This window comes from Perognathus longimembris, chromosome 9 (assembly GCF_023159225.1).
Source record: "Perognathus longimembris pacificus isolate PPM17 chromosome 9, ASM2315922v1, whole genome shotgun sequence".
Lineage (NCBI taxonomy): Eukaryota > Metazoa > Chordata > Mammalia > Rodentia > Heteromyidae > Perognathus > Perognathus longimembris.
The window spans coordinates 211,264-238,827 of record NC_063169.1 but is presented as its reverse complement, the minus strand read 5'-3'; the positions used below and the strand labels follow the sequence as shown (position 1 = coordinate 238,827).

General features: G+C 44.2%; 1 protein-coding gene across 1 annotated transcript in view; it reads right to left on the bottom strand.

The window, feature by feature from the left end:
* Col9a1 (collagen type IX alpha 1 chain) overlaps positions 1–27,272 on the bottom strand; it is a 42,987-nt gene extending 15,715 nt beyond the window's left edge. Inside the window, exons 1-22 of the mRNA XM_048354577.1 lie at positions 27,201–27,272; positions 25,508–25,582; positions 25,078–25,113; positions 24,900–24,962; positions 21,533–21,586; positions 21,228–21,263; positions 18,708–18,731; positions 18,326–18,379; positions 16,721–16,774; positions 16,098–16,130; positions 14,932–14,988; positions 12,187–12,240; positions 10,227–10,280; positions 8,773–8,826; positions 6,899–6,952; positions 4,543–4,596; positions 4,396–4,449; positions 4,212–4,265; positions 3,588–3,641; positions 2,449–2,493; positions 605–658; positions 467–520 (exon numbers count right to left, since the gene is read on the bottom strand). Coding sequence (XP_048210534.1) covers positions 467–520; positions 605–658; positions 2,449–2,493; positions 3,588–3,641; positions 4,212–4,265; positions 4,396–4,449; positions 4,543–4,596; positions 6,899–6,952; positions 8,773–8,826; positions 10,227–10,280; positions 12,187–12,240; positions 14,932–14,988; positions 16,098–16,130; positions 16,721–16,774; positions 18,326–18,379; positions 18,708–18,731; positions 21,228–21,263; positions 21,533–21,586; positions 24,900–24,962; positions 25,078–25,113; positions 25,508–25,582; positions 27,201–27,272 — 1,143 coding nt within the window. The remainder of the gene's footprint in view (positions 1–466; positions 521–604; positions 659–2,448; positions 2,494–3,587; positions 3,642–4,211; positions 4,266–4,395; positions 4,450–4,542; positions 4,597–6,898; positions 6,953–8,772; positions 8,827–10,226; positions 10,281–12,186; positions 12,241–14,931; positions 14,989–16,097; positions 16,131–16,720; positions 16,775–18,325; positions 18,380–18,707; positions 18,732–21,227; positions 21,264–21,532; positions 21,587–24,899; positions 24,963–25,077; positions 25,114–25,507; positions 25,583–27,200) is intronic.
* Between the last annotated feature and the right edge of the window lie 292 nt (positions 27,273–27,564).

Sequence of the window (27,564 nt, the reverse complement as noted above, 5' to 3'; positions counted from 1 at the left end):
TTTTGCCAGTCCTGGGCCTTGGACTCAGGGCCTGAGCACTGTCCCTGACTTCTTCCCGCTCAAGGCTAGCACTCTGCCACTTGAGCCACAGCGCCGCTTCTGGCCGTTTTCTGTATATGTGGTGCTGGGGAATCGAACCTAGGGCCTCGTGTATCCGAGGCAGGCACTCTTGCCACTAGGCTATATCCCCAGCCCACAAAAATCCTTTTAATCAGATGAAAAGATTTTTTTCAACCTGAAATAAGAGCAGAAAGTCATTATTCCTTTTTTAAACACCTCATTTCTGTCTCCTTTCTCTGTAAAGAGGAATTCCATATATCTAAACCGCAGTCCTGCTTGGTGTTGATCTGCACAAACACCAGCAGGCCTTCAAGAGTCCACAATGAATGGCACTAAGCAGGCGCTTCAGGAAGGACTACAGGAATCAACGGGTGGTAAGCAGGTGTTTGGGGTACAAAATACTCACAGGAAGCCCCCGGGGTCCTCTGGGCCCCTCCTCTCCTGCAGGCCCCTGTTGGCCCTGGTCCAAGAACAAGAGTAAAGGAAATGTCAGTCAGCGTCCCTGGGTAACATCCCCTGATGGGAAGGGCAGAGGGTGGCTTACCGGTTTTCCAGAATTCCCCAACAGGCCAGGTTTCCCTGGAGCTCCTGGGCTTCCCTACAGGTGAACAAAAACTCAGAGCACTATAGACCCTGGGCAGACTTAAACACCCAGCCAGGCCTGAACCATGGAACCTGAATCATCTACCCCATGGGTAAACTGGGAGAACATAAAACCCCTGTCTTTTTTGTGTGTGCAAGTGTGTGTTTTCTTTCTTTTTATTATTTTTTGTCTTCCTTTTTTATTTTTTGTAGAATTCTTTCTTAATGATTGCTTCCACATCCTATAGGTATTGTCCAAGAAGTATATTAAGGGTAAAAGGGTAAAATATCTTCATTTAGGAGAGACAAAGCATAAAAAAGAACCAACGCAAGAGCAATATTTACAAAATTATATGCTGTAATCCAACTGTACAACTCATGGCGGGAGGGGTGGAGAGAGGGGAAGGTGGGAGACAAATGAGGGAGGAGGTAACAAGTTGGATAATAAATGTACTCACTGCCTTATGTATGAAACTGTAACCCCTCTGTACCTCACTTTGACAATAAATAAATCAATTAAAAATATCTTCATTTAAAGGAGTCCCTAGTTGGGCACTGGTGGCTCATGCCTGTAATCCTAGCTACTCAGCAGGCTGAGATCTTAGGATTGTGGTTCAAAGTCATCCTGGGCAGGAAAGTCCAATTATCCACCAAGTTAACCACAAAAAAAACAAAAGTAGAGCTGTGGCTTAACCTTGAGCAAAACAAAAGCTCAGAGACAGCACCCAGGTCCTAAGTTCAAGCCCAGGAAAGTGCGCGCACACACACACACACACACACACACACACACACACACACACACACACTCTTTTAACTTGAGGTTTTTCTTCCTTCATAGTATTGGTTATGTTGATCTCTCTTTTACCACTTACACTTCTGACTCCCTCTGAGCCTTTTACTCTTATTGATACTGTTAAGAAAAAAACCAAGTCGGCATGAGGAAACAAAGGGGTGTGCTACTGGGTTACTCAAGAGGCTGAGATCTGATGAACAGGGTTCAAAGCCAGCCCAGGCAGGAAAGTCCATGAGACTCTTATATCCAATTAACCACCAGAAAACTGAAAGTGGAGCTGTGACTCAAGTGGTAGAGTGCTAGCCTTGAGATGAAGAGCTCGGGGACAGTGCCCTGCCCAGAGTTCAAGCCCCATAACCAACAAAAAAATAAAGGAGGGCTGGGATGTAGCTCAGTGGCAAAGCGCTTGCCTAGCAAGTGCAACGTCCTGGGTTCGATCCCCAGTACCAAAAAAGAAAACACAAAAAAATACAGTTAATAAAAAATAAAAAATAAAGGAAAGGCATGCTCCAGGAGAAGCTGCCGCCTCCTCACAGGCCTCCGTGGGGACCAGCAGGCTCAGGGTGTGTGCCTGAGTGCCAATCCACATGCACCACTAGTGCCAGCTTTGCACAACTACATTCTACCTACCCTATTCAAAAGCAAAGTTGCTTTTTCTCTCTTTTATTTTTTCACCTAATGTTTTTATTTTCTTGCTTTGCAATGCTATGTAAAATACCAAGTACTGGTGGATATGGACAAAATATGTACCATCTCTTCAGATAAAGCTAAATCATCTGAATAATATTATAAGGTAATATGGCATAATGTCTCCCTCACTTTATTCTGGCAAAGGTTAACATTCTCATGTAGGAAGTTTCATTTTCAAGTAGGAAAAGATTAGCATTTGAAATTGTAAAACCTTTACTTTGGTATTTTTCGGGGGGGGGGTTAAATATAAAATAAAAGATAGGATGGAGATACTAAATTTCATAAAATGTGTTCTTAAAGGAATAAATATTAGTTAAATTTACCTTTTCACCAGCAACACCCTTTGCACCAGGAATTCCAGGTACACCCTGAAAAAGTGCACACAGAATCTGGTCTTAGTGACCTCCCTAAGGTGCTCGCCCCACTGGCTGCGAGAGCTCAGAGAGCCGTGGCAGCGCAAATGCTTGGTGTCAGGGAGGAGGCACCTCTTCCTAAACCCCTCATGAGTCAACTGCCCACAGTGCACAGAGCATTGTTGTCTGTTATCTGTCTTGGTATGGGTGAACACCCTAAAGTAAACCCTATGTATAAGCCAAAGTCACCCATGAAAGATGAGTTTCCATGCTACAGTCTACTGCTGTGCTCAGGGCGGCAGCAGCTCTTGCAGGCAGAAGAATGTTATACAGATATTCTATGGCTCAGGAATAGAGGACAAAAGGAGTGATGAACTTGAGGGGCTTTGGAGTGGAAGCAGACAATGGCAGAAGGATACCAGACTCAGGATCTGGTACCAGCACTCCACACTGCCTCTGATGGCATAAGAAGTCCAGGTGCCAGCGAGCCATCAGTGGCTCACACTTGTAATCCCAACTCCTGAAGGCTGAGATCTGAAATCTTGGTTTGAAGCCAGCACATGCAGATGAGTCCTTGAGAATCTTACCTTCTATTAACCAGCAAAAAGCCAGAATGGGAAGCATAGCTCAACTGGTAGAGCAGCAACCATGAACAAAAAAGTGGAGCAAGAGTGTGAGGCCCCGTGTTCAAGCCCCAATGCCACAACCCCCCAAAAGTGCATGTCATAGCAGCAGCCAATCCTTGTTATTACCAAATTTGCTCATTTGAAATGTTTGCCTTCAAAGAGTCAAGAATACACGCAGTGAAGCCCATATGAGATTTTAGCCACATACATGCTAAAAACATCAGTCCTTCAGAGAAGTTTCATACTTCAGAGAATCTATAATCTCACATGCAAGACCAAACATATGAGGAGACCCCAAACACAAAATTTATGCCTTTGTTTAGAGTATTAGAGAAATTCACACTTTTTGAACAAAAAATACAAGATTATAAACTAAAAGTAAAGTACCACATTGTCCTAAAAAATTACCACCTATAGTCACACGTCTCTCCTCTGAATTCAGTGTGAAGCCTGTGGTAAGCAGATGAACAGCCCAGCACTCACCGGCAGCCCTTGCATGCCTGCGTCCCCCGGAGGCCCTGGCTTTCCCGGCTCACCCTGGGAAACAGCATCACATCCTCAGCTCATGCATGCATCTGAGAAACATCCTTTACCACATCAGTTAACCACATCAACTTCTGTCTTTCTTTCAGGAGTACAGCACTTTTAAGTAGACAGACTTTTCCAACAGCTGACCTTATGTGCACTTGTAAAATGTTACTGAATTTAAGGTGTGTGTGTGTGTGTGTGTGTGCGCGCGCGCCAGGACACAGGACATAAATTTAATTAAACACACAATGTCCTTCAGCCTACTTTCATCAATAGCGCCATTTTACTGAGTTCCTAAAAGCAACCAAATGAAAAATCTGTGTTTGACACTTGAATTAAAAACTAAAAGGCTAAACAAATAAACCGCCTGGAATGGAAATGCTGCCTTCTGCTGGCCAGGACAGAGATGGCTCCCTTTATCCCCAAAGTCTCACAGCCACCTGAAGAGACACAGCCAACCAAAGTCACCCCCAAGTGACACAGCCAACCAGTCACATGGCCCCCTGAAGTCACACAGCCACCTGAGGTAACACAATCAACCAAAGTTACACAGTCACCCGAAGTCACTGGGTCACCCACCTTTGTTCCTGGCATTCCAGGAATCCCATCTCGGCCATCCACACCCGGCAAGCCCTAAAGTCACACAAAGGAGCACAGGGTCTTAGAAATACAAGCATTATTCTTCCCTACTGTCTTTGCTGAAGGTTGATTCCGAGCCAGTAATAATTACAAAGCCATGCCGGTCACCATGGTCAGAACCTACCGCATCTCCTTTGGGCCCTGGGAGTCCAGGCAGTCCTCTGGGGCCTTGTCCTCCCTGCAGGCAGAGGAGAGAACAAACAAGACTAGGATGTGCAGGACAGGTCTTGAGACGATCCTACCAGGACTATGCTTTAGCACAACTGCTCACCCTGTCTCCCTTGGGTCCGGCTTCGCCTGGAGGTCCCTGCTGCCCTTGGTCACCCTGTTTGAAAACACGATTTTGTTAATATAAGCCAAAGTTATTGACTGGTGACTTTTCAAAATTAGAAAACACCTCTCCTATTATTCAACCATTGCTCTGTCATTGGCTTCAATTGATCACAGAACTCTTTTTATAATAGTTAAAGCCTTAAAACTTGACATTGCCAGCCCAGTGCCAGTGGCTCACACCTGTCATCCTAGCTACTCAGAAGGCTGACAGCTGAGGATGGTGGTTGGCCCAGACAGAAAAGACCATGAGACTCTTACCTCCAATTCACCACCAAAAAGCTGGAAGTGGAGCTGTGCCTCCAGAAGCTCCAGCTGGCTCTAGGTCAGCCCTCAGTGAAAAAACTCAGGGACAGCACCCAGGCCCTGAGTTCAAGTCCCAGGACCAGCAGACAAAAGAAGGTTGGTATTGTCATCAAGATTGTGGAGGTTTTTATGTATTGTGTTTTCATTGGAAATGCATGACCCTTCTGTGGTATATGGATGAATTAAGTTCCATATGTCCAGCCAGCATCCAGTATACTGCATCTGCATACAAGCTAATCCCTCAGACTGCTACTGTGAGCAAGTTTCCAATTCATCATCAGTTATTTAATCCCCAGTAATAATGATTTCTATCCAAGTTACTCAGCTCCTGTTACATCTGATTTAAGAGCAGCCTCGCAGAAGGGATGCCCCCACCGGCAAAGTAGACCTTGCAGAAAGGATGAGCCTACTTGGTCGCAACTTTTCTGAATGGCTTGACTACCCCAATCCTTGGCTGTATCAATTCAAAGTGCTCAGTTGACATTACACATTCTCCTCCACAACATAGTTCTCCCTAGTCTCTTCAGTCTCAGCTCCAGGAAGTCCCTGGCTCTGGGGAGGGGTGGCATGTGTATGACACTTTATGAAGCCCATGTGTCCAATTTGTCCCCATCTGCCTTCCAACCCAGAAGGGCTCTCTAACCAACCTTCTTCTAAAGTCCTCTTGCATGGACAACCTGATTCATATGCTCTAGCCCTCCATTGTGTGTGTGTATGTGTGTGTGTGTGTGTGTGTGTGAGCATGTGTGTGTGTGTGTGTGTGTGTGTAGTGAGCTTGACCTCTGGGCTTCACACTATCACTTTATATTTTCTACTCGTAGCTAGCACTCTAACACTTGAGCCATGTTTTTTGCAGGTTAATTGGAGCTAAGAGTTTTAAGGGCTTGTCTCTGCAGCTGGCTCTGAATGACCATCTTCAGGTCTCGAGCTCCTGAGTAACTAGGAATATAAGTGTGAGCCATGGCTGTCCAGATCTAAGCACTTGATTTTGTGATTTATCAGAGTTATATTCCCTCTGTCACATGGGCCACAGGACCTTGATAGTGAGAAATTCTGTTTTTATCTTTTCTACTTTTTCTGTGTGATTTCTGATGAATCAGTGTTTTGTCTATTTACTTCTGAAAAAGGCTTGCAGCAAGGCTGGGAATGTGGCTTAGCGGTAGAGTGCTTACCTAGTGTACATGAAGCCCTGGGTGTGCTGAGGACAGCACCACATAAACAGAAAAAGCTGGAAGTGTCTCTGTGGCTCAAGAAGTAGAGTGCTTCCTTGAGCAAAAAGAAGCCAGGGGCAGTGCTCAGGCCTTAAGTCCAAAGCCCCAGGACTGGCAAAAACAACAACAAAAAAAGGCTTGTGGCAGTCTAGTATATTGGCATATGTACATATGATCATCAAAGTATGAAATAACCATGGTAGTAGAACATTAGAATAGCCAATGACTGTGTGTCATGCCTGACATCTGAGCAAAAGGACTATCTAGGAAATAGAAACATTAAAGTGAAGTACTTAAATACTTAGGATAAATATTTAAATAATTCTTACTCTATAAAAATATCAAATTGGAACTAGGTGCCAGTAGCTCACTCCTGTAATCCTAGCTACTTAGGTGGCTGAGATCAAAGGATTGTAGTTCCAGCCTGGGAGGAAGAGCCATGAGTCTCTTATTTCTAATTAACCACTGAAAAGCTGGAAGTGGAGCTATGGCTCAAGAGGCAGAGCACCAGCAAAAGAAGCTCAGGGACAGTGCCTGGGCCCCAAGATCAAGCCCCGGGACTGGCACGCGTGTGTGCGCGCACACACACACACACAATCACATTGAAAGAATGTATCTCTGTGACCAAAGGAAGATTATAATTTTTGAATAAATATAAGAACTTTGGGTTGTGCTTCCATTTTTAATTATTCACACATATGTGTTATTTGTGCACTCACACAAATATACGTATTAAAATAACCTATTGCTGTAAAAATGTGAATAAAGACCCTCACTTACCGGTGCCCCAGGAAGTCCCTGTGGTCCAGGCTCCCCATCCAAGCCCCGAGCACCCTGCAAAGAACAAAACAAAGAAGTAGAACTGACATTAGTCATATTTGTATAATGAGATCAGTCATGTATGTTAAATGAGATCAGTCATGTATGTTAAAAAACAGAGCCATTTTCTTCAAGAAATGAGATTGCCAGAGAAGAAGAAGAATAGAGATTATATTCATCAGTGAGCCCCTGGGCATATCTAATCAGACATGAAAACTAGTTTATATCTGCTCATGTCTCCCACATAAACTCTCTGACACCATTCTGAATATTTTATGTTCACACTGCATCTCAACTACACAATCTAAGAACGCTGGTGCCGATTCACTAGTGCTTCTTGGGGCTTGGCTTTCCCTCCTCTGGGGTCTGCAGGCGGCTGTGGGACTCGCCAGTGGTGAGGGCTCGCCCTACACCCATGGGGTGCTCCGACCATGCTGTGGGAAGGAATTCCAGGACTCTGGGTCTACCCAGGATCTAGTGTGAGAAGTTAACCAAGTCATCCAGAAAAGCACGGGGAGCCCCTCCACCCCCTGCACTGGCCTAGGCTACGTGTATGCATGTGCAGTAGTTGCCCCACAGAGTGATGGCGGGGACTCTCCTGAGCTTTAATCAGCTGGTGACATGGAAACAGTCTCTGATTGACTATTTTATCATCTCTTTATTTCCATTATAACAATCAAATGTGATTTCAAAACAAAAACAGTGTGTTGAATATTTTCTCAATATGTTCTCTGACAAAATGTAACCCCCTTTTAAAGTGAATAAACATCAACAAAGTTAATAAAATCTCATATGATATTTCTCAGCCTAGCTGAGAAATAAAAGGAAGGCAGTGAGAGCAGCAGAGCGCTGTCCCACAGGGGTCCAGGAGAACTCTGTCTGTTGTAAGAATTGAAACTTAGAAAGATTTTGATGGCAGGTCAAACACAGAGCCAAAGGCAAATCAGGAGAGGAGCACAGGACCACAGATCCTTGGAACTGATTGATCCTGAAAGCTAGAGCCGAGCAGAGGCCTTGCACGGTCATTGGAGGAGAAGGGACTTGTAAGACCTGACAACTTGTATTTATCATTCATCTTGAATTAGAGGAGCTAACTTTGCATTGTGGAAATGGCTTTGATAGCTGCATACTGCCCCCCAACCCAGCCACCTCAGAAAACAAAAAAGAATGAATGAATGAGTGAACAAACAAAAGGAGAGAAGGGAGGGAGAGAGATTATTTTAAGTGGCATAATCTTAATCTTAAAATACTTAGTAAACCTGCTATCACAATGTTGGGGTCTGGCTATACTTTTAAGAGGCAGGCCCCTTCTCCCGCCCTGGGGCTGCTTGGCTGTTAGCCACTCCTACCTTCTCCCTGGGTCTGGAACCTCCCCCGGAAGAGGTAGCAATCCAGCCCCACCTCCTGTCTTGGAGCACATGTCTCATAATGGCGCCAAGCCGAGCCCAAGAGGGCGGTTCTGTGGGCCGTGATCTCCACCCATAGAAGAAGTTCTGTGACATCACTATGATGGGCGGCTTGTCAGCCTATCGTCAGTATGCAGTTAGTCCCTCCCCTTCCTACGGTCATTACTGCTATAAATGTATTTGCCCTTCCCTTTATTAAATGGAAATCCAAGAAGCTTTCCCCCAAGTAGCCTATGTGTCTCGCGCCTTTGTTCTTAGTGAGTCAAAGGGGAGGAAGGGCGTCTTCGCGGTCACACACCGTTCAAGGTTTGCATGTAACCCTCACTCCAGCCTTACTACCTGCAGGTCAGGCAGCTCGTGCATGAGGGCGATAGGGGTTACACAGGAGATAGAAAGCCCGACATCACAACATTATCATCACCATCTTACTTTTTCTCCTTTGTCTCCAACAATGCCAGTGATGCCTCTCAAACCCTGAGCTCCCTGAAATGTAAAAGAAAATGATTACACTAAGAAATAGTGCCATTCTTAAGACAAAATTTTCTGGCTAATAAAGAAAAACAATCCAAGAATTCTAGTGGCAAATTTTCCTTTTGTAAAATTCAGTAGGCTTACCCAAACCTTATGCCAACTGAGTTGGCACAATTACCAGCGTCAAAACCTATAAAAAGAAATGTTCAGAGCTGGAACACTGGTGGTTCATGCATGCGATCCTAGCAACTCAGAAGGCTGAGACCTGGAGGACTCTGGTTTGAAGCCAACCAGGGTTGAAAAGTCTGTGAGACTCCATTCACAGAATAACCAGCAAAATGCTGGGCTGGAGGCAAGGCTTAAGTGGGAGAAAACCAGCCAAGCAGGCAAACTGAGCAAACTTCACACCTTCAGTTCACACTTCCACACCATAAAAAATCATGCATCTTTTGCTTTACCCTGCCCCCCACCAATGTGTGAAATAAGCATCCAACTCTTAGCAAAGCCTTCAGGCCTGGCAGAAACCTCCTGGCCTCCTCCAGCTTCTTATGTCTGCTACATGCAGAGACATCTCTGGCTCATTTCCCTTAAACTCCTGATAAGTGCCAATCTGCCCGTCTCTCTGAACCCTGTAAAAAGTTAGTCCTGTGTGGATGCGCAGTATAAGCAGCACCATGCTGCAGCACAAGAAACTCATTCTTCATGAAAAGACATGGCTCTGTCAGATCAGAGGCTAACGCCTGTATTCCTAACTACTCAAAGGCTGAGATCTGAGGACCATGGTATGGAGACAGCCTGGGAAGAGATTCATGAGACTTATCTCTAATTAACCAGCAAAAAAGCTGGATGTAGAAGCATGGTTCAAAGTGGTAGAGCACCAGCCTTGAGCGAAAAGGTGGGCAAGAGAGAGGTACCCTGAGTTCAAGCCTCAGTACACACACACACACACACACACACACACACACACACACACACACACACACGACATGATTAGGAGCAACTGCCACTGTGCTAGCTATAATGCTTATGCCCTGGACTAAGCCACAGTAACCTGGTGCTAGTCTACCTACTCCAGGTAGGGTGTACATTGTTTCCATTATTTCATGAATAGCACTTTGACAAACAAAAAATACACCACCCTCTGTGCTCAGTATTGCTTTCCATTTGCCTGGCTCTAGAAGCTACTAATTAAATGTATCAGTTATATGGAGGTTTATTGCTTTTTTAAAAAATGCTCCAGTGTATAATGGGGACTTTTTCTTATTTTGAAAAAATTATCTCCCAAAGACATGTTGGTGAGAAAATAGAAAATACCATGTTCAGACTATTATTTCAAATGCTGTCTTGAAAATATTCTGGGTCATTTTTCACACATTTGTATATTGTAGATAACATTTTTAAAAGCACTTTACTGGAGGGCCTTGAGCTCCAACTTCTCCCAGTTCTCCTTGGTCACCTTCTTCACCCTAAAAGACAAAACCGAGGAATAGAGAGAGAGGCCAGTTTCTCTACATATCACTTACATTCACTTGCCATTCCTGAATTATCCTACTACACTCTCTTACTTCATTTCTGTGGGTAATCCATATTAATTGTTGAATCTCAGATAATCCCAAGAAGAATGCTAATAAATAAAAGCCACTCGAATCCCACCATTCACCTTTGTGAAAAGCACAAACCTACTCAATGATCACAAATTTAAAATGACAGATTTGGAACAAGCAATTCATTATCATTTTTACCAACAGATGTTTGAATGAATAAATACTGGACTATAATGTTGCCAACACTCTATTTTAATTATCCAAGTTTCATGTTCATTTCTCCCTTCATAAGCAAGTCTAAAATCTTCCTCAGTCCATTTCTAAAATAAATTCAGGGCAAAATTAGACTCCTAGTGCAAACTTCCAGCCTCCAGGCTCTGCTACATCATCTGCTACCGCCCAAGCTTATTCTCCTGTGAGCTCTCCAGGGCTCATTTCTCAGTGACCCGCTCCATCCTGACTACGTAACTCCCATCCCAAAGGTACCACCTAAAGTTTGAAACGACACAAAATGTGAAATAATTGGAAGAAATGTCCAATTGTTAAATTAAATGAAAAAAAAATCTGGCCATCCCAACTCCCGAAAGTAAGTTTCCTACTGAAGACAATCCCAGATTTGGACGTGTCCTGATGACATTCCTGCACTGGCAGTGAAAACTAGGGTTCAGGGGAGAGTGAAGCAGGCTTGGTGGCAAAAAAGGGCGAAAGGGATGCAGAGGCCAAGAAGTGAAAGAAAACCACTGTTCGCTTGCTCTGCGCCAAGCTCTTCACAAGTACATGTAACCCAGGGTCATTCCACACTTGTCTAGTGTGGTTAGCTCAGACAAAAGCAATACATGCAAAACTGTTTGGTGTAAATGAACTGAACAACTCATGGGGGGGGGGGGGAGAAGGGAAAAGGGGAGGGAGGAGGGGGGAATGAGGGACGAGGTAACAAACAGTACAAGAAATGTATCCAATCCCTAACATATGAAATTGTAACCTCTCTGTACATCAGTTTGGTAATAAAAATTAAAAAAATTGTGAAATATAAAGAAAGAAATGTGTCATATTTAATGTGTCCAGCCCCTGTGGTCAGACACACATTCTTCATACCCGTGTTCCCAATGCTTAGAATGGCAAACACATCAGGACTTGTTAAATATTTGTTGTATCTTCAAAATTACACATTTTAAGATTGAATGGAGGAACAGGTATGTGGAGAAATGTCCAAAGCACAAAATGTTTTTCCAACTTAACATCAGAAACCCAGTGCTACCTTCCAGATAAATAAAATGTCTCAATTATTCACAGACTAGGTAACAAAAGAATTTTAAAATAAAGTCCAAACTGTAATAGTGTACAGAAAATTAGGCAATTTATCTTGATTATGTGGTATTATTCAACAGATTAATTTTAGGTAATAAGTTTAAAGGATACTAATGATTGATGACATTCATAAATTGCCTATCCACCTCTTCTTTCCAAAGGAAAAAAACAGAAGTGGAGCCGTGGCTCAAGTGGTAGAGTGCTAGCCTTGAGCAAAAGGAAGCTAAGGGGGGAGGAGGGGGAAGAGGGGGAGGAGGAGGAGGAGGGGGAGGAGGAGGAGGAGGAGGAGGAGGAGGAGGAGGAGGAGGAGGAGGAGGAGGAGGAGGAGGAGGAGGAGGAGGAGGACGACGACGAAGTAGTCCATCACCACAAGGAAAAAGACAACACAACAAGCATTATTTGACAGAGAAGAATAAAATATTAAAGATCATACTTCATTACTTCCTATAATAATTCTTATAGTTATAATTTCAGTGACTAGAACTTCCTAATCACAATTTAACATTTACTTTTTCCTTACCTTGTGTCCTTGTCTTCCTGGTTCTCCAATTTCTCCCTTGGCCCCTTTATAGCCCTAAACATGCAAAAAAATTCAATAAATAAAATTGTATGAGGCTTGGCACCAAAGTAGTCTGAAGATTCATAAAATGATTCTACTCCACTAATTCTGGGCCAATGACCAGCCTGTCATCCTACCTACTCAGGAGGCTGAAATCTGAGGATCTTGGTTTAAAGCCAGCCTGGGAAGACAAATCCAAGACTCTTATCTACAATTAACCAGCAAAAAGCCAAAAGTGCAGCCCAGATACCCTACAATAGATGAGTGGATAAAAAGATGGTGTACCTATATACAATTTTACAAAGCCATTAAAAAGAATAACATTATATCATTTGCAGGGAAATAGTGGTCCTAGAACAAATCATGTTAATGAGGTAACCCAAGCTCAGGACACATATGGCTCATGTTTTCTCTCATGTGGAAGCTAGACTTAAAATACACCAGGACATGATAAATTATACAGGACTGTAGCCATTCACACACAGTGAGCCCACAGGTAGATGCTCTTAGGAGAGGAACACAAAGGCACAATGTCTGTGTCTCTGGTCATACATTATAATATTTATCAAAATGAACTCCAGGAAATGGAAACAAGAAGTATTTTTCTTTATTGTTTTTCTTTTCTTTTTATCTTGCTCATTTTTGTCTTGGGGGGGGGTCACAAAAATGGAAGGACAAAGGATGAGCAAATGCAGCATTGGTGTTCACTAGACACTATGTAGAAAATGAACTATACAACTTGTGGGTAGGGACCAGAGGGAAAAACTGGCAGAGAGGGATGGAAAGGGTGACATTGTCCAAAAAGAAATTTACTCTTTACCAGACTTAAATAACTATAACCCCTCTTGTACAACACCTTCATAACAGCAATTTTTAAAAACTTAAAAAAAAAAAGTCAGCCAGGCACTAGTGGCTCACATCTGTAATCCTAGCCACTTAGGAGGCTAAGATTTGAGGATGGTGGTTCAAAGTCTGTGAGACTCTTAACTCTAATAAATACTCAGAAAAGGCTGGAAGTGGCACTGTGGCTCAAGTGGTAGAATGCTACCCTTGAGTGGAAGCAGCTCAGGGGTAGCACACAGGCCCTGAGTTCTAGCCCCATGACCAGCAGCAACAACAACAAAAAAAAGTCCAGAAATAGAGCCATGGCTCAATTTGGTAGGGTGTCAGCCTTGCGCAAAATAAGAGAAGCAAGAGCATGCAAGGCCCTGAGTATTAACACACACATACACACTGTGTCACCCTGCTGCCTTAAATGGCCTATGATCATCACCTGTATTACATGAATGTTGTATATAATAAACACCTGCATTAGTTGAAAACCCTCATTCTAGACTGCTATTGCTCCATTAATCAGTTCAGCAACATGATCTGTGGGTGTCTGCCTGTTCCTCCTCAGTTTCCTGTTTCCCAGGCTTGCTCCACACCCCCCTCCCCCAAAGCTCGGTTAAGAACACAGAATTTTCTGCGCCCATAGCTTTCCAGGAGCCACAGCCCCAAGGGAACTGCTCTCAAACCCTCCTCCATTCCAGGCTCCTTTCTGAAGGTGAAGGAAAATCTGGGTTAGAATTGGGACTCCCAGATGCACAGCTTTGCACCTCTTCCTGTGCCCAGTGCTGAATTTAGGGTTAATCTTTCCTGTCAAAGTAGTTGCTTGGCCTAGGCACCAGTACCATAAGGGGAGGTGTCATCTTACAAGCAGTTATTTTCATTCAACTGCAACTAAGATTCAGAGACGACAGAAAGAAAACCATTTATCTCCAGCATTTGGCATTTATTCTTTTGACGTTATGAAATATTTTGATGTAGGAATGCAAAGTGTGAGAAAAATATAGGAAAGTCTCTTTTTTCTGCTTATTCTGTATAGTTTTTTTGTTGTTGTTGTTTTGTTTTGTTTTTGCTAGTCCTGGTGCTTGAACTCAGGGTCTGAGCACTGTCCCAGGCTTCTTTTTGCTCAAGGCTAGCACTCTACTACTTGAGCCACAGAGCCCCTTCTGGCTTTTTCTATATATATGTGGTGCTGAGGAATCAAACCCAGGGCTTCATATATACGAAGCAAGCACTCTACCACTAGGCCATATTCCCAGTCCTCTGTATAGTTTTTCTACTTTTCAAACCTAATGAGTCTCTAATAGACGAGGTACAAACTGTCCTCTCTATACTCACATGGCTGTTATCCATATGAGGCCAACTTCTGGCCCTTGATTTTGTGTTCAAGAGTCTCAATCTGTCTATGTGTGTGCCCATCTGCTCATGCTAGTAATGGGATTATACTTGGGATTGGGCACTGTGTCTCAGCTTTTTCACTCAAGGCTAGCACTCTACCACTTGAACTACAGCCTCACTTCCAGATTTTTGATGGTTAATTGTAGGTAATAGTCTCAGACTTTCCTTCCAGGACTGGCTCTGAACCATGATCTTCAAATTTCAGCCACCTGAGAACTACAGACCTAGGCCACCAGCGCCAGCTAATCCAGTATATTTTAATGGCATTTCTTCCCTGAACTAAAGACACAATTATAATGAAGCACTTGGGTCTTTAGGGCACCTGTCCAGAAGAGCAGCCTGAATTTCTGGATTGAATCTGCACTAAGACTAAGTAAACTCAGACCTGACTCTGTACAAGAAGGCTGGTGTTTGAAGTAAAGGCTCCATTTCCTATGGACAATTACTGTAAAAGATAAAATAATGAGATTGTTCTCTTACCCTCATGCCTGGTAGGCCTGGATATCCAGAACGACCTGGTGGGCAGGAATTGGGACACTGCCGCAGAGAGAGGGGGTAGGGGGGATAATCTAGAGTCATACTTTACAACAAGGTAGATTTTTCTGAAGGATTCCACAATGTAATATTGATATTAATATAATTGAAAATATCCTTTTCCTTTATAAAATTTTACTTTTATGCTCAAATATTCTAGTTGACAGGAAAAAAAATGTTGACAACACAGCAAATATGCTCCTTGTTAACCATCTAGATTTAATAACTATTAACATTTTGCCATATTCATCTTAGATCTAATGATTAAAGATATGAAATGTTAGCTGTATGTTGGTGTCTCTCTCCTGTAATCGTAGTTACTCCGGAGGCTGAGGTCTGAGAAACTGAGGTTCAAAGCCAGCCCAGGCAGGAAGGCCATGAGACTCTTATTTCCAATTAACCACCAAAAACCCAGAAGCAAAGCTGTGGCTCAGTTGGTAGAGGATCAGCTTTTAGTGCCTAGGCCCTGAGTTCAAGCCCCAGTACTAGCATCCCCCCCCCAAAAAAGTTTACTACAACCATCATACCATGAGTCTTATCCATCTCCCTCTGTTTTCCTTACCAAATGGTAAAAATGACACATATTATGGCAGCCATCATCATTGCACAAGTGGTCTGCACATAAATCATCTCCAAAACTGGGTGCTTTAATGAAAATCACATCTTAGGCATGAAGTTTACGGAAGAACAGAACACTTCTATAATGAAAATCTGCTATAGCCTGACAGTAAATCTGAAGTCCAGTGAAGTCCTTGTGCCACAAATTTTTTTCTGACATTTGAGGAAAAGTAAAACACAGAAGCACAGAATTTTGTTGTTGTTGTTGTTGGCCAGTCCTGGGGCTTGGACTCCAGGCCTGAGCACTGTCCCTGGATTTTTTTTTTCTCTCAAGTCTAGCACTCTGCCACTTGAGCCACAGTGCCACTTCTGGCCGTTTTCTGTATATGTAGTGCTGGGGAATTGAACCCAGGGCTTCATGTATATGAGACAAGCACTGTTGCCACTAAGCAATATCCCCAGCCCCCAGCACAGAACATTTTAATGGCAGTTCATCTGACAGCTATGTGGCCATCGAACTAAAACTATATTTTCTTCAAAGAAAAATATCTTACCAGTGGATCTCCATCATGAAACCCAATTGTTCCCTAAGGAAAATAGAATACTAAAGTTAAGACTATAAATAATTAATTCAATCCTATTAATATAAATCCCCTGAGCAATACCATAATAAATACATCTGTTTCACAAAAATACAAGGGAGGAATGGCAGCATACAACATGCTCATATGCTAGAGACTACCAAACTGCGGTCGATGACTTCTTCAGGGAGATGAAACAAGAGGCAGAGTAGAAAAACACAGGTCCAAATAGAAATATAGATTCCATATTCCAATTCCTATATTTTGAATTTGTTAGTATAAAACCCTAATTCATTCAAAACCTAGTTCATTCAAAAATTCTTCCTTTATATGAGCATTTAAGAAGTCTCATGGGCCAAAAGACTTCAAAGGCAATGAGTGAGACTTGCTCTATGAAAATCACTTTTTCATTTATTGTGTTCCCTTTGCTTTTCTGCCCCTAAAAGGAACCATGCTCTGATTGCATGAAATACTTGGTAGCTACTTCAGAACTGCGGGACAACAGCTCAGTTAATATGCACTTCCATTTTGGGTTCTTACAGTTCTTCAATCACCACACTCAGAGGCAAAGAGAAAGTCAAGATGCAATAACTTACGCTGGGTCCTGGAGGGCCGGGGGGGCCTGGTGGTCCTCTCTTCCCAGGGTCACCCTAAAACCATTAGAAAATTGTGGTAGAGTGGGTTTACAATGATCAAACACAAAACAATAAATCAACAAGGCATGAAAAAATGGTATTACTCGAAACCCTACAGAGCTCAGCCATGCATAAAACCTGCCATCAAAGTCCAATTTAGTTCAACAAAACCCAATGACAGAGGAGTTCTAAGATCAACAAAATATTAAAAAAAAAACAACTAAGGGAGATGCAGGGGGAAAAGTAAAGCCACTTTTCTTTTCTATATGATGATTAATCTGCTCTGAAAATAAACTGCAATTCCTTTGTTCTTCCCTAGTTGATTGGCAAGGAACTAGAGGATCCCACACTGCTATTGCCAGCCAAGCTGAAGCTGAGATGGGGCAGCTGGCCTCTGCAAGGCCTGAGTCTTGTAGCTGATGCTCATCTAGTCCCTCACTTGGTCTGTCACTTGATTCTTGTGGTGGAAATAAATGCAAAGAAGGCTAAATTCAAATATGCTGTTCAGATAAAAATAGACTCCATGCCAGGTGCAAGGGGCTCACACCTGTAACCCTAGCTACTCAGGAGGCTGAGATCTGAGAATCATGATGTGAAGCCAGTCTGGGCAGGGAAGTCTGTGAAACCCACAAAAAGGTAGGAATGGAGCTGTGGTTCAAATGGCTGAGTGCCAGCCTTGAACAAAAAAGCTACAGTACAGCATCCACGCCTTGAATTCAAGCCTCAGTACTAGTACCAAAAAAAAAAAAAAAAAAGTGAGCTTACTCTGAACATTTAATGTTTACTCTCATTAGCAATATGACTCCAGTTTATATATTTTCCTTCTTGCTGTTATGCCATAAAGTGAAAAGCATCTTATAATTATTTTAAATGTACAATCAGCTCATATTCATTTACTTGGTAAGTGAATTTGCAAATCAAAAGCTCATGTAGCAAAGCAAGAAAGGTGCTGGTTTGGGTGCGTGGTTCAAGAGGTAGAGCACCCAGCAAGCATAACATCCTGAGTTCAATCCCAATGTGGTCAAAACAACAACAAAAACAGAGTATGTAATATGGCACTCTTAAATGAGTTTTCAATTATCTCTCTTCTCATAACATCAGTACGTCAACAATTTAGATGTTTGCAGAATATCTCCACAAAGCCCTTTTACCAGAAAAGTACACTGTGAAGCTTAGCTCTCATGTTTAGGTTCTGGTTAAATTTTAATAATCTTAACATAACTATACATGAAAATAAATAGGCTACTTGTTATATTGTGTGGCAGATCGAATGCAGAGTCACTGGGCCCCAGTCTGAGCTGTGGCGCTAGTGAAGGGGTATACTTCTTACTTGGGAAAAAAAAGTCTACCTGAAAACTGGCAAAAAACAAACAAACACCCAAAACATTAAATTCACTCAGTAGCATTTTCACCCCAATCCTCATCAATATGCTGAGCTGGAATAAAATTCACCTGGTGTCATCTTCAGATCTTCAGGTAGGTGCATGGAGTAAGGGTGATTAGCCCTTGATGGTAATATGTGCTATCAAATCAGCAAAGACCTACCAAAATGCAGTGGGTACTCACACTAGGTCCTGGGCGGCCAAGCTCTCCGGGGAGGCCCGATGTCCCGGGAGGACCCTGCAACCAAAGCAATAGGTGACTCGCAGCCTGAATGCTACATCTATGATAAACAGCAGAGGCAGAATTATGAATCTGTGCCAGATTTCCCATAAAGCAGTAACATGTGAGCAAACTCTAATGACAAAATAGAGCAGAGATCTTCTACAGTTGTAAATATTTTATTTAGCAGAAGAGGGGATTGTCATTAGTAGCCACCTAAGATCACTTGGGTAAAACCCTATGCACTTCACCAGTGGGAGTGATAATATAAAGTCAGACCAGATCTGAGAAGTAGGCCACTTTTCCAGAACAAATGATGTTTTTGGAATGATGAAGTGATACATACCGGAGGTCCAGGAATACCTCGGCCCTGAAAGAGTAAGAAAAAATGTTCATGACAAGTGGATTACACTCAAGTACAGGTACAACGCAGACACTATTCGGAGTAAACCATAAGTCCCTAGCACTAAACATACCACACTCATCTTAAGAGAACATTGGAGAAAGAAAAGGGAACAGCTTGTCCCTGGCCCTCAATCTATGCCAAAGGCTTTGTGTTCATTTGTTTTTGTTTTTAAAGAAAACCAAAGCAAAGAAGCCACTGATCCTCAGAGGGTCTACAGTCCTTCTCAGAGGAACATCACAACCAAACTGTTATAAATCTTTATTAATGTATAGTGCTGTGCCAAAAAAATCCTATATTTGAAAGTTTTACAGTTTGTAATAAAGGGTGTGTAGAAATCTCCTAAATATGCCAAAATAATCCTAAATAATAATACCACAGAAAAGCAGAGAAAAGGATAAAAAACATACTCTTCCCATTTGACAGGTAGGACTATATTTCTAGACACAGAATCTAGAAATATTGTTTTAAAAATCGAGTAGATATTAAAAACGAACTGCTGCAATCCTGAAGTCACCTACAATGCGATCCTAATTTGACTATGTTAAACTTATTTTTTATTTATTTAGTGCCACTACTGGGGCTTGAACTCAGGGACTGGATACTATCCCTTAACTTTTTTCACTCATGGCTGGCATTCTACCACTTGAGCCACAGCTCTACTTTCAGCTTTTTGCTGATTAATTGGAGATAAGAGCCTCAGAGACTTTTCTGCCTGTGCTATTTTTGAACCACAAACTCAGATTTCAGCCTCCTGAGTAGCTAGAATTACAGGTGTAAGCCACCATCACCCAGCCTATTATTGTTTGGATATTATTATTATTACACTCATTGTTATTATTATTTGTATTACCTTTAAGTAGTTGTACAAAGTGGTTTCAGTTCCATGTCCATTTTTGAGTGCAATGCATCTCAATCAATAGCATCCCTTCATCATTCTCTACCCTCAATCCACCCCAAGTTAAATTCTATTTTAAAGTTAGTCATCCTTCCTCCCTCTCCTTTACACTTCCTAGAACTTTATCAATACCAGGCTACATCTAATCAAGGACTGAAGCCACATTCTATTCATTTCTGAGCCCCAACCACTTGCACAGAGCCTGGTCTGTTATAGACTCTCAGAATAGGCTTGCTAGGTGGAAAACTGAACACTTGCTGAGTTCTCTCCTTTGGAGTTCCATTTTTAATTTCCCCTCGGGATTTCTTGTTATTCTTCTCCTGCCTACATTGGCTAAAATAGCATTTATTCACTGCTATTTGGTATCATCTTCCTGCTAGCTTTCATTCCAGTGTTGCTTTACTACAATATCCATATCTGAAGAAACACACATGGCCTGTGGTAGTGGCATTATTCTTTCTAGTCATTTAGGCAAACAAAACAAGAAAAGATATTCACCTGAGCAGTGACTTTTCATAGTAAGCCAGAATTTTCAAAGTGTTCTTTTAAATATTACTTATGTTTGAATCTTTTGAAACACATAGATAAATTTGAAAACCAACTGTAATGGCTGAGTATAATAAAGTAATTAATAATCTATTTCATTATTAGAGACTTGGATGTTGGACATATTTCATTAAATATTTAAGAGACCTCTCTACAATGTTGATATCTGAATAAAACAACATGAAAGGTCAGAATATTTCACTTCTGAAAATAGGCAACCAGTGTAAAAGTTGACAGATGCCGAAATATGACAATGTAAATAGTACACACTGGGAAGAAAACACAGATGAATACAACACCAAAAGAGAAATAAAGAGGAGGGGCTAGGAATATGGCCTAGTGGCAAGAATGCTTGCCTCATACACATGAAGCCCTAGGTTCGATTCCTTAGCACCACATATATAGAAAAGGCCAGAAGTGATGCTGTGGCTCAAGTGGTAGAGTGCTAGCCTTGAGCAAAAAAAGAAGCCAGGGACAGTGCTCAGGCCTTGAGTCCAAGCCCCAGGACTGGCAAAAAAAAAAACCAAAAAAAAACAACAACAAAGAAATAAAGAGGAAAGTTAGAAAGGAAATGTACCACTAGCATGCACAGACAACACAATGTAAATCTGTAGGACTGGGTGGTAGTGGAAAAGGCTAGCCTGAGAGACAGGTGACAGCATCTCACTACATGAAACTACATTTGTGATAAATCACATTGTGAAGAATGGTGTGAAGAATGGTCTGCCCATTGGTACTCAGCCTGCTGATTTTATGCAGGGATGTTTTCTGGCAATGAAGTAGAGAGGATGTCATTTACAGAGAAGTACTACTTGCAAATATAAATATGCACTTCATACTATACATTCAAATATCTCTGACTTTCTACTCATAATAGGAATATTGACCACACTGGATAAGTCATAAAGCTCTTTTGTATGTCTTATGTAGAACTCTGCATTAATTGTTGTTTACAGTGTCAGAATGTTAGAAGATAGAAGAGAGAAGGCTTTTACTTCTGTGGTGTTACAATTACTTACGGGAAATCCTCGAGATCCAGGAATACCAGGCTCTCCCTAAAAACAAAGGGAGCCTCATTGTACTTGGCTTTTGTAGCATAAACATATTCACAGGTAGGCTGCACATACATTGAAATCATTAAAACTCTTCATTCTAGTATTTTTAGATGCAAACTTAGTTGGGAAAGTATTTTAGCTGACTTTCAGTAGCTTAGTTGACTTGTTTACTTTATTTTGAATTATTTTAGTTTGCTTGCAAACACTACAATAAAAGGGTCCTTCAGCATTTCATCACAACTCACAATTAACAGCCATGGCTCACTTACTTTTTGGCCCCGAGGTCCAACAGAGCCAGGAGATCCATCGGGTCCTGTTAATCCCTGACAAAGCAAGATCTGATATTAGAACTACCATTGCATACCTAGGCAGACTGCTGGGCAGAATTTGTCCATTTTGTTGATTATCTGCCGGAAGGTTGTGGCATGTATAATGCAAATATTTATAAAATATTACTTCTCCATGTTCTTACTCAAAAGTAATGTTTGACATAGGATCCACTTGCTACTTATTTTCTGTTTAAAAGTTATAACATATTCGTAAATTTCTGGTAACTATCCTTTGTCAGGAGGTTCAGTAATCCCGAGCTGTCCTGTGTCTGCTTGGAAACAAAGCAGTATAACAATTATGGTGTCCGAATCCCTAAATCTATTATTTATGGTCCATCAGTTTTGCATTTCTCTACATCAATTTCTCTAACAACTCCACAGAGTGGATCAAATAAATCAGCAAAGTACTTTAAAATGATAGCTACTGGAAATTTGCTGAAGACAAAAAAAATTAAACACACATACAAAAGAATCTTCAACAAGCTGTCTTTGATTTTAATTTTCTCTGGCCTACCTCCAGCTCTGTAATCTGGGAGCATGCCTGAATGCAGGTGCAGAGCTCTGGGGGTGTGACATTCATCTCCACATTTCAACAAAGAAGTCACACAGGGCAGAGGTAGGCCTCACTGCCCGGTGGTGCACAAATGTCAAAACCCTCCTGCTCTCTAACTCAGCTATTTACCCTCCAACATCCATCCCAGTCTATGTTCTGCTTGCAAGTAGCTCATCTTCTCAACGTGGTTGACCAGTAACAATAAAAGGCAATAGCCACTCTGTCTGGTAGAATTTCCTCTGCATTCTAAGAAGGCAGAGCCAAGTAATGGCTGGACCGCCTGAAGGCTGTGTCCAGACATTAAATCCTCCATTGGATGTGGTGAGTCGAGGCTGAAGATGAATTATGGTGTTGGATGGCAGAGTGGCATCAACTCTGTGAAAGAGAAAGGCATCTCCACAAAGGACATGGACTCCATGCCTGTGTCAGTTCTAGCACGCAGCCCAGCACATAGCACACTCAGAACACAACACTGAATAGCATGAACATAGTTGGCCCTTTAGGTGTGTGGAGAGATTGGAGGTGTTACACTGTCTTTCCTTAGCACCCGCCTTTTGGGATCTGACTCTGACTGCTCCTGAGTAGCTGTGTAGCTCTGGCAGGCTGTGCTAACTGTGAGGCTCTGGTCATCCCCATTCAGACACAAAACCTCAGCACTACCCTTCTCTGCCAGAAGGCTGTTTATTAGCATTACCCAAACACAAGCTTTGCAATGAACCAAATAACAGAAGACAAAGAAATTGTAGGTTTAAGGTCTTTAAGTTCACCCCTAAGGAAGTATTTTGGAAGCTTGTCAGCTTTCTTGGTTTCCTCATAGCCAACATAAACCCAAGAATCTGTGGTCTAGTTTCTATTTCATTATTCTCAAAATTTCTATTCTTTTTTTTTTTTTTTGTCAGTCCTTGGGCTTGGACTCAGGGCCTGAGCACTGTCTCTGGCTTCTTTTTGCTCAAGGCTAGTACTCTGCCACTTGAGCCACAGCGCCATTTCTGGCTTTTTCTATATATGTGGTGCTGAGGAATCGAACCCAGGGCTTTGTGTATACGAGGCAAGCACTCTTGCCACTAGGCCATATTCCCAGCCCCAAAATGTCTATTCTTAATTACAGTAAAAATAAAAATTTAAATGCCAAATCAACTGAAGAGCAGAGGAAGGAATTTTTAAGTTCCAGAAGTCTTGGGTTCTTCAACCCAAAAGTTGTAGTCTATAAAACATACTAGTAGCTACAGACAATGATAAAATGTCATTTATAAATTATTGTTAATAACCACTGACATCAATAACATTATTAATATAAAAATCATTATCATCACTTTCTGTTTTTTCCAATTGTTCATCTATTAAGAACCCCAACTTTATCTGCATGAGGCAGGCCTGGAAAGACTGAACAAAAAATTTACAGAATAGGTTTTAGTTTTCTACCGTAGCCAGTCAATAATTTTGGGTCCCTGAGTAACCCAATAATTTGGGGTTCCTGAGTAACCCACTATTCTTATATGTTTCAGTTTCTTTTATATGTGGAAAATAAGACTAGACCAATAGTCCTTGCAGCTTATTTTAAGTCTAAAGGAAATAATATTTGTGGAAATACTTCCAAAACAAAAGCTCTAGGGGCTGGGGATATGGCCTAGTGGCAAGAGTGCTTGCCTTGTATACATGAGGCCCTAGGTTCGATTCCCCAGCACCACATATACAGAAAATGGCCAGAAGTGGCGCTGTGGCTCAAGTGGCAGAGTGCTAGCCTTGAGCAAGAAGAAGCCAGGGACAGTGCTCATCCCCTGAGTCCAAGCCCCAGGACTGGCCAAAAAAAAAGCTCTAAACCAATTCCAATAATTTCTGTCTTAGATATATGACGTGACTGGCATCCTAGGACATGCCTGGGTGGCCTTCTTCTTCTTCTTCTTCTTCTTCTTCTTCTTCTTCTTCTTCTTCTTCTTCTTCTTCTTCTTCTTCCACTCCTCCTCCTCCTCCTCTTTCTCCTCCTCCTCCTCCTCCTCCTCCCCCACCTCTCTCTCCTTCCTCTCCTTCCTCTTTCTTTTCTTTTTCTTCCCTCCTCTGTACCCAGAAACGGTGTCAATGCCCTCCTCTCTTTCTCCCAGGGAATCAATCAAGGTCAGACCGTTGATCTGAGAAATCTTACTCTTTTACAATTTTTAATATTTGAAATGTGGTTTGTGAACATGGCACTGTGGCTTAAAGTAGTAGAACTCTAGCCTTGCTTGAGCTGAAGAGCTCAGGAACAGTGCCCAGGCCCAGAGTTCAAGCCCCATGACTGACAAAAAAAAAAAAGAAAAAGAAAAGAAAAAAACAGAAATGTGGCTTGCTTTGCATTGTGGAACTGTAAGTATGGACAAGGAAAAAATATTTGCAATTGGTTTTAAGTTGTACTTTTATAAAATTAAAAGCACTTTTCATTTGTTTATTATCCAAATTTTCCATTGAAGTGAAGAAGTGTAATGTAAAATCAGGGACAGCCTTTTGATGTCTGAGATGAAAATGTGGTATGAGGCAAAGAGTCTGTGAAGGAAGCTACAAAGGCACCAAGCTCCTGAGGGACTCTGAACATGAGGACTTGGCAAGTGCACACCTGTCATCGAAGCACTGTGGACGACATGTGGGGAGAATGTTCCTAGACAGCTTGGACTACACAGAAAGATTCTGCATAAATTAAATACACACACACACACACACACACACACACACACACACACACACACCCCTGGCTAGGCAAGGTGCCTCAGCACTCCTACTCACATCCGCGCCTGGCGTGCCCGGTGAGCCCGGTGCTCCTGGCTTCCCAGGCTCTCCAGCAGGACCCTGTGTCAGGGAGGCAGGGAGAGAAAAAGAGACAAAGTTGAGACTCTTTGGGCACATGTGTCTGCAAAACATGTTAAACCAAAGGAAGTGGGGCACTGCTGTGCTTTCAACTCACCGGAGGGCCTGGGGGACCCTTTGGGCCTCGGTCACCCTGGAGGCATACGAGAGAAAACAAGAGCATTTGTGAGTGGGTTGCTACCTCATCTCAGATCTGCCCTCTGTACAGCTAAGAGACCAATATGGGGTAAGGGGCAGAAGATGGAGGGAACTGACCAGTTAGGTGGCAGAAACAAGGGTAAGGGTCCATCTTTTCTCTGAAAATCCACAGAGGGAGACATGGCCAGTGGATGGCAGGGACAAGGGTCATCTCCTCTGAAAATCTACAAGCTGCAGGATCCAACCATGAACTTTCCATTCCCTTCCACTCCTAACCTAGTGGAGAGGGAAGGAAGGGGACACCTGACTCCCTCTAAAAGCCCATCGCACCCAAACAAGTGAAGGAAGGGTAGGAACAGGGAACATAGGGAAAACACACAGACACTCACATCAATGCCATCGATGCCTGGGACTCCAGGGGGCCCTGGGGGGCCAGGCGGGCCTTGTTCTCCCAAAGGACCTCTCTGGTAAAAACAGCACACAGGGTCAGTGGACCACGGGGCCAGCCCCTGAGTCTGGCCCCCTGCCCACTGGGGCAGTCACCGTCCCAGCACCCTAGAATTTTGAAAGCCAGCACAATAAATGTCTTTCCAAGTTGACATGGGTTCGGGCACCTCCTCATTTTGAATGAGGAAAACTGTGGGGTTATATCAGAGCTGCCCATGAAACAAGAGGAGGGGCACAGGCCTCACTGAAAAGAAGAAGGGGTTGAGGAAAAGAGGGTCTGATGCCTGGTATCCCCCAAAAGGGATTTAGAAAAGGAGATGGGGAACATTGGACACCTTGATTTAATCAGAAACTGCAGGACAGTGATTTTGCAGGACTTGGCAGGCATTGCATAGACAAGAATGGAGACACTGGATTCTTACATAAATCCTTGGTCCTATAGAATGGGAAGGGGCAGGTCGGCAGCAGAGCCTGGCCCCAGAGCCCGGCCTCATTTCAGGTCTACCTGCAGGGGCAGCTCTCAAGGGCTCTTTGTGGTTTTTTCAGACGCCAGCCTGACAGCCAGCCGGGGCAGACAGCCAACCTATGAGGGCACCCTGGAATCTGGTTTCTGAAACAGCACCGGACTTCTGGCTTAGGAAATGGGTGGGCTTTTTATTTTCTGCTTGGGAATTTAAAAGTGAGAGAGAAGGGGGGAAAAAGCTTCTTTCATCAATGAAAACTTTGTTTTACTAAACTCCCAAGACCGGACAGGTTACAATGGGGTCTTTGTTGGGGAACTCCAACCTCCTCAGCTAGGCTTGCCCCACCCTCACTCCCACCCTCCTGCTCCCCACCCCTGCCTACCCCCCACCCCTACCTATCCCCATCCCTCCACCCCTGCCCCCCTGCTCCCCACCCCTGCCTACATCCATCCCCTACCTATCCCCATCCCTCCACCCCTGCCCCCCGACTGCTCCCCACCCCTGCCAACCTCCACCTCTGCCTACCCCATCCCTCCACCCCTGCTCCCCTAACTGCTCCCCACCCCTGCCTACCCCCCACCCCTGCCTGCCCCCATCCCTCCACCCCTGCCCCCCTGCTCCCCTGACTGCTCCCCACTCCTGCCTACCCCCGACCCCCACCTCTGCCCACCTGCTCTCCCGGTTCCTCCCCCCTCCTCCCCGCACCACCAAGGAGGCCTCCAGCCTTCCGGAAAGTTGCTGGATTCTGACGGGAGGCAGGGCTGCGGGGCTCCGGGAGAGCCACCGCGGGCTGCAGGCCGGGCCACCCAGGCTGGAGGCGGCGGCGCGGGCGGCCCGAATTCCACCTGCCGCCCGCTGGCCCCCTGACCGCCGGCCGGAGGGGAGGAGGGGGCGGGAGGGCCGGTCGCCGCCACCTCAGGGCCCGGCCCGGCGCTGTCAGGACCCGGCCCCGGGCCCCGGGCATCCGGGCTGAGCCCCGGTGGGCGAGGGTCCTGCCCAGGACGGGAGGGGCCGCGAGGGCGCGGACCGGCCGGCACCCCGGGGGCCCAGACCGGCTCCGGCGGACGCGGGACGCCCCGCGGCTGGGTCCGGGCGGGTTCCGGCGGCCGCGCTCACCTCGTCCGTGGTCGGGCCGGGCTGCGGACGGGAGGACAGAAAGGGCCCCACTTACTTGAGCGGCGCCCAGGCAGAGCGCGGAGAGCAGCAGCCCCAGCGCCCCGCGCGCCCCCGCGGGCCGCGCCATCCGCCCCGTCCGTCGGTGCCGGCTCCCCCGCGCGCGGTCCCCGCAGCTCCGGCCCCGGCCCCGCGGGTCTGAGCGGCCCGGCCCGCACCGGCGCCGTCGTCTAAGAAGGGGTCCTGGGATTGGAGGAGCCGCGGGGACCCGCGGGGACGGCGGGGCGGACGGAGTGGCGGCGCCCCTTAACCCTTTCCCCGCCCGCCCGGCCCGGGCCTCCCAGAGACTGGGGGCCAGGGAGGGGCACCCCGCCCAGGACGGACACCCCTGCCCGGATGCAGGGACTGCAGAAAACCCGGAG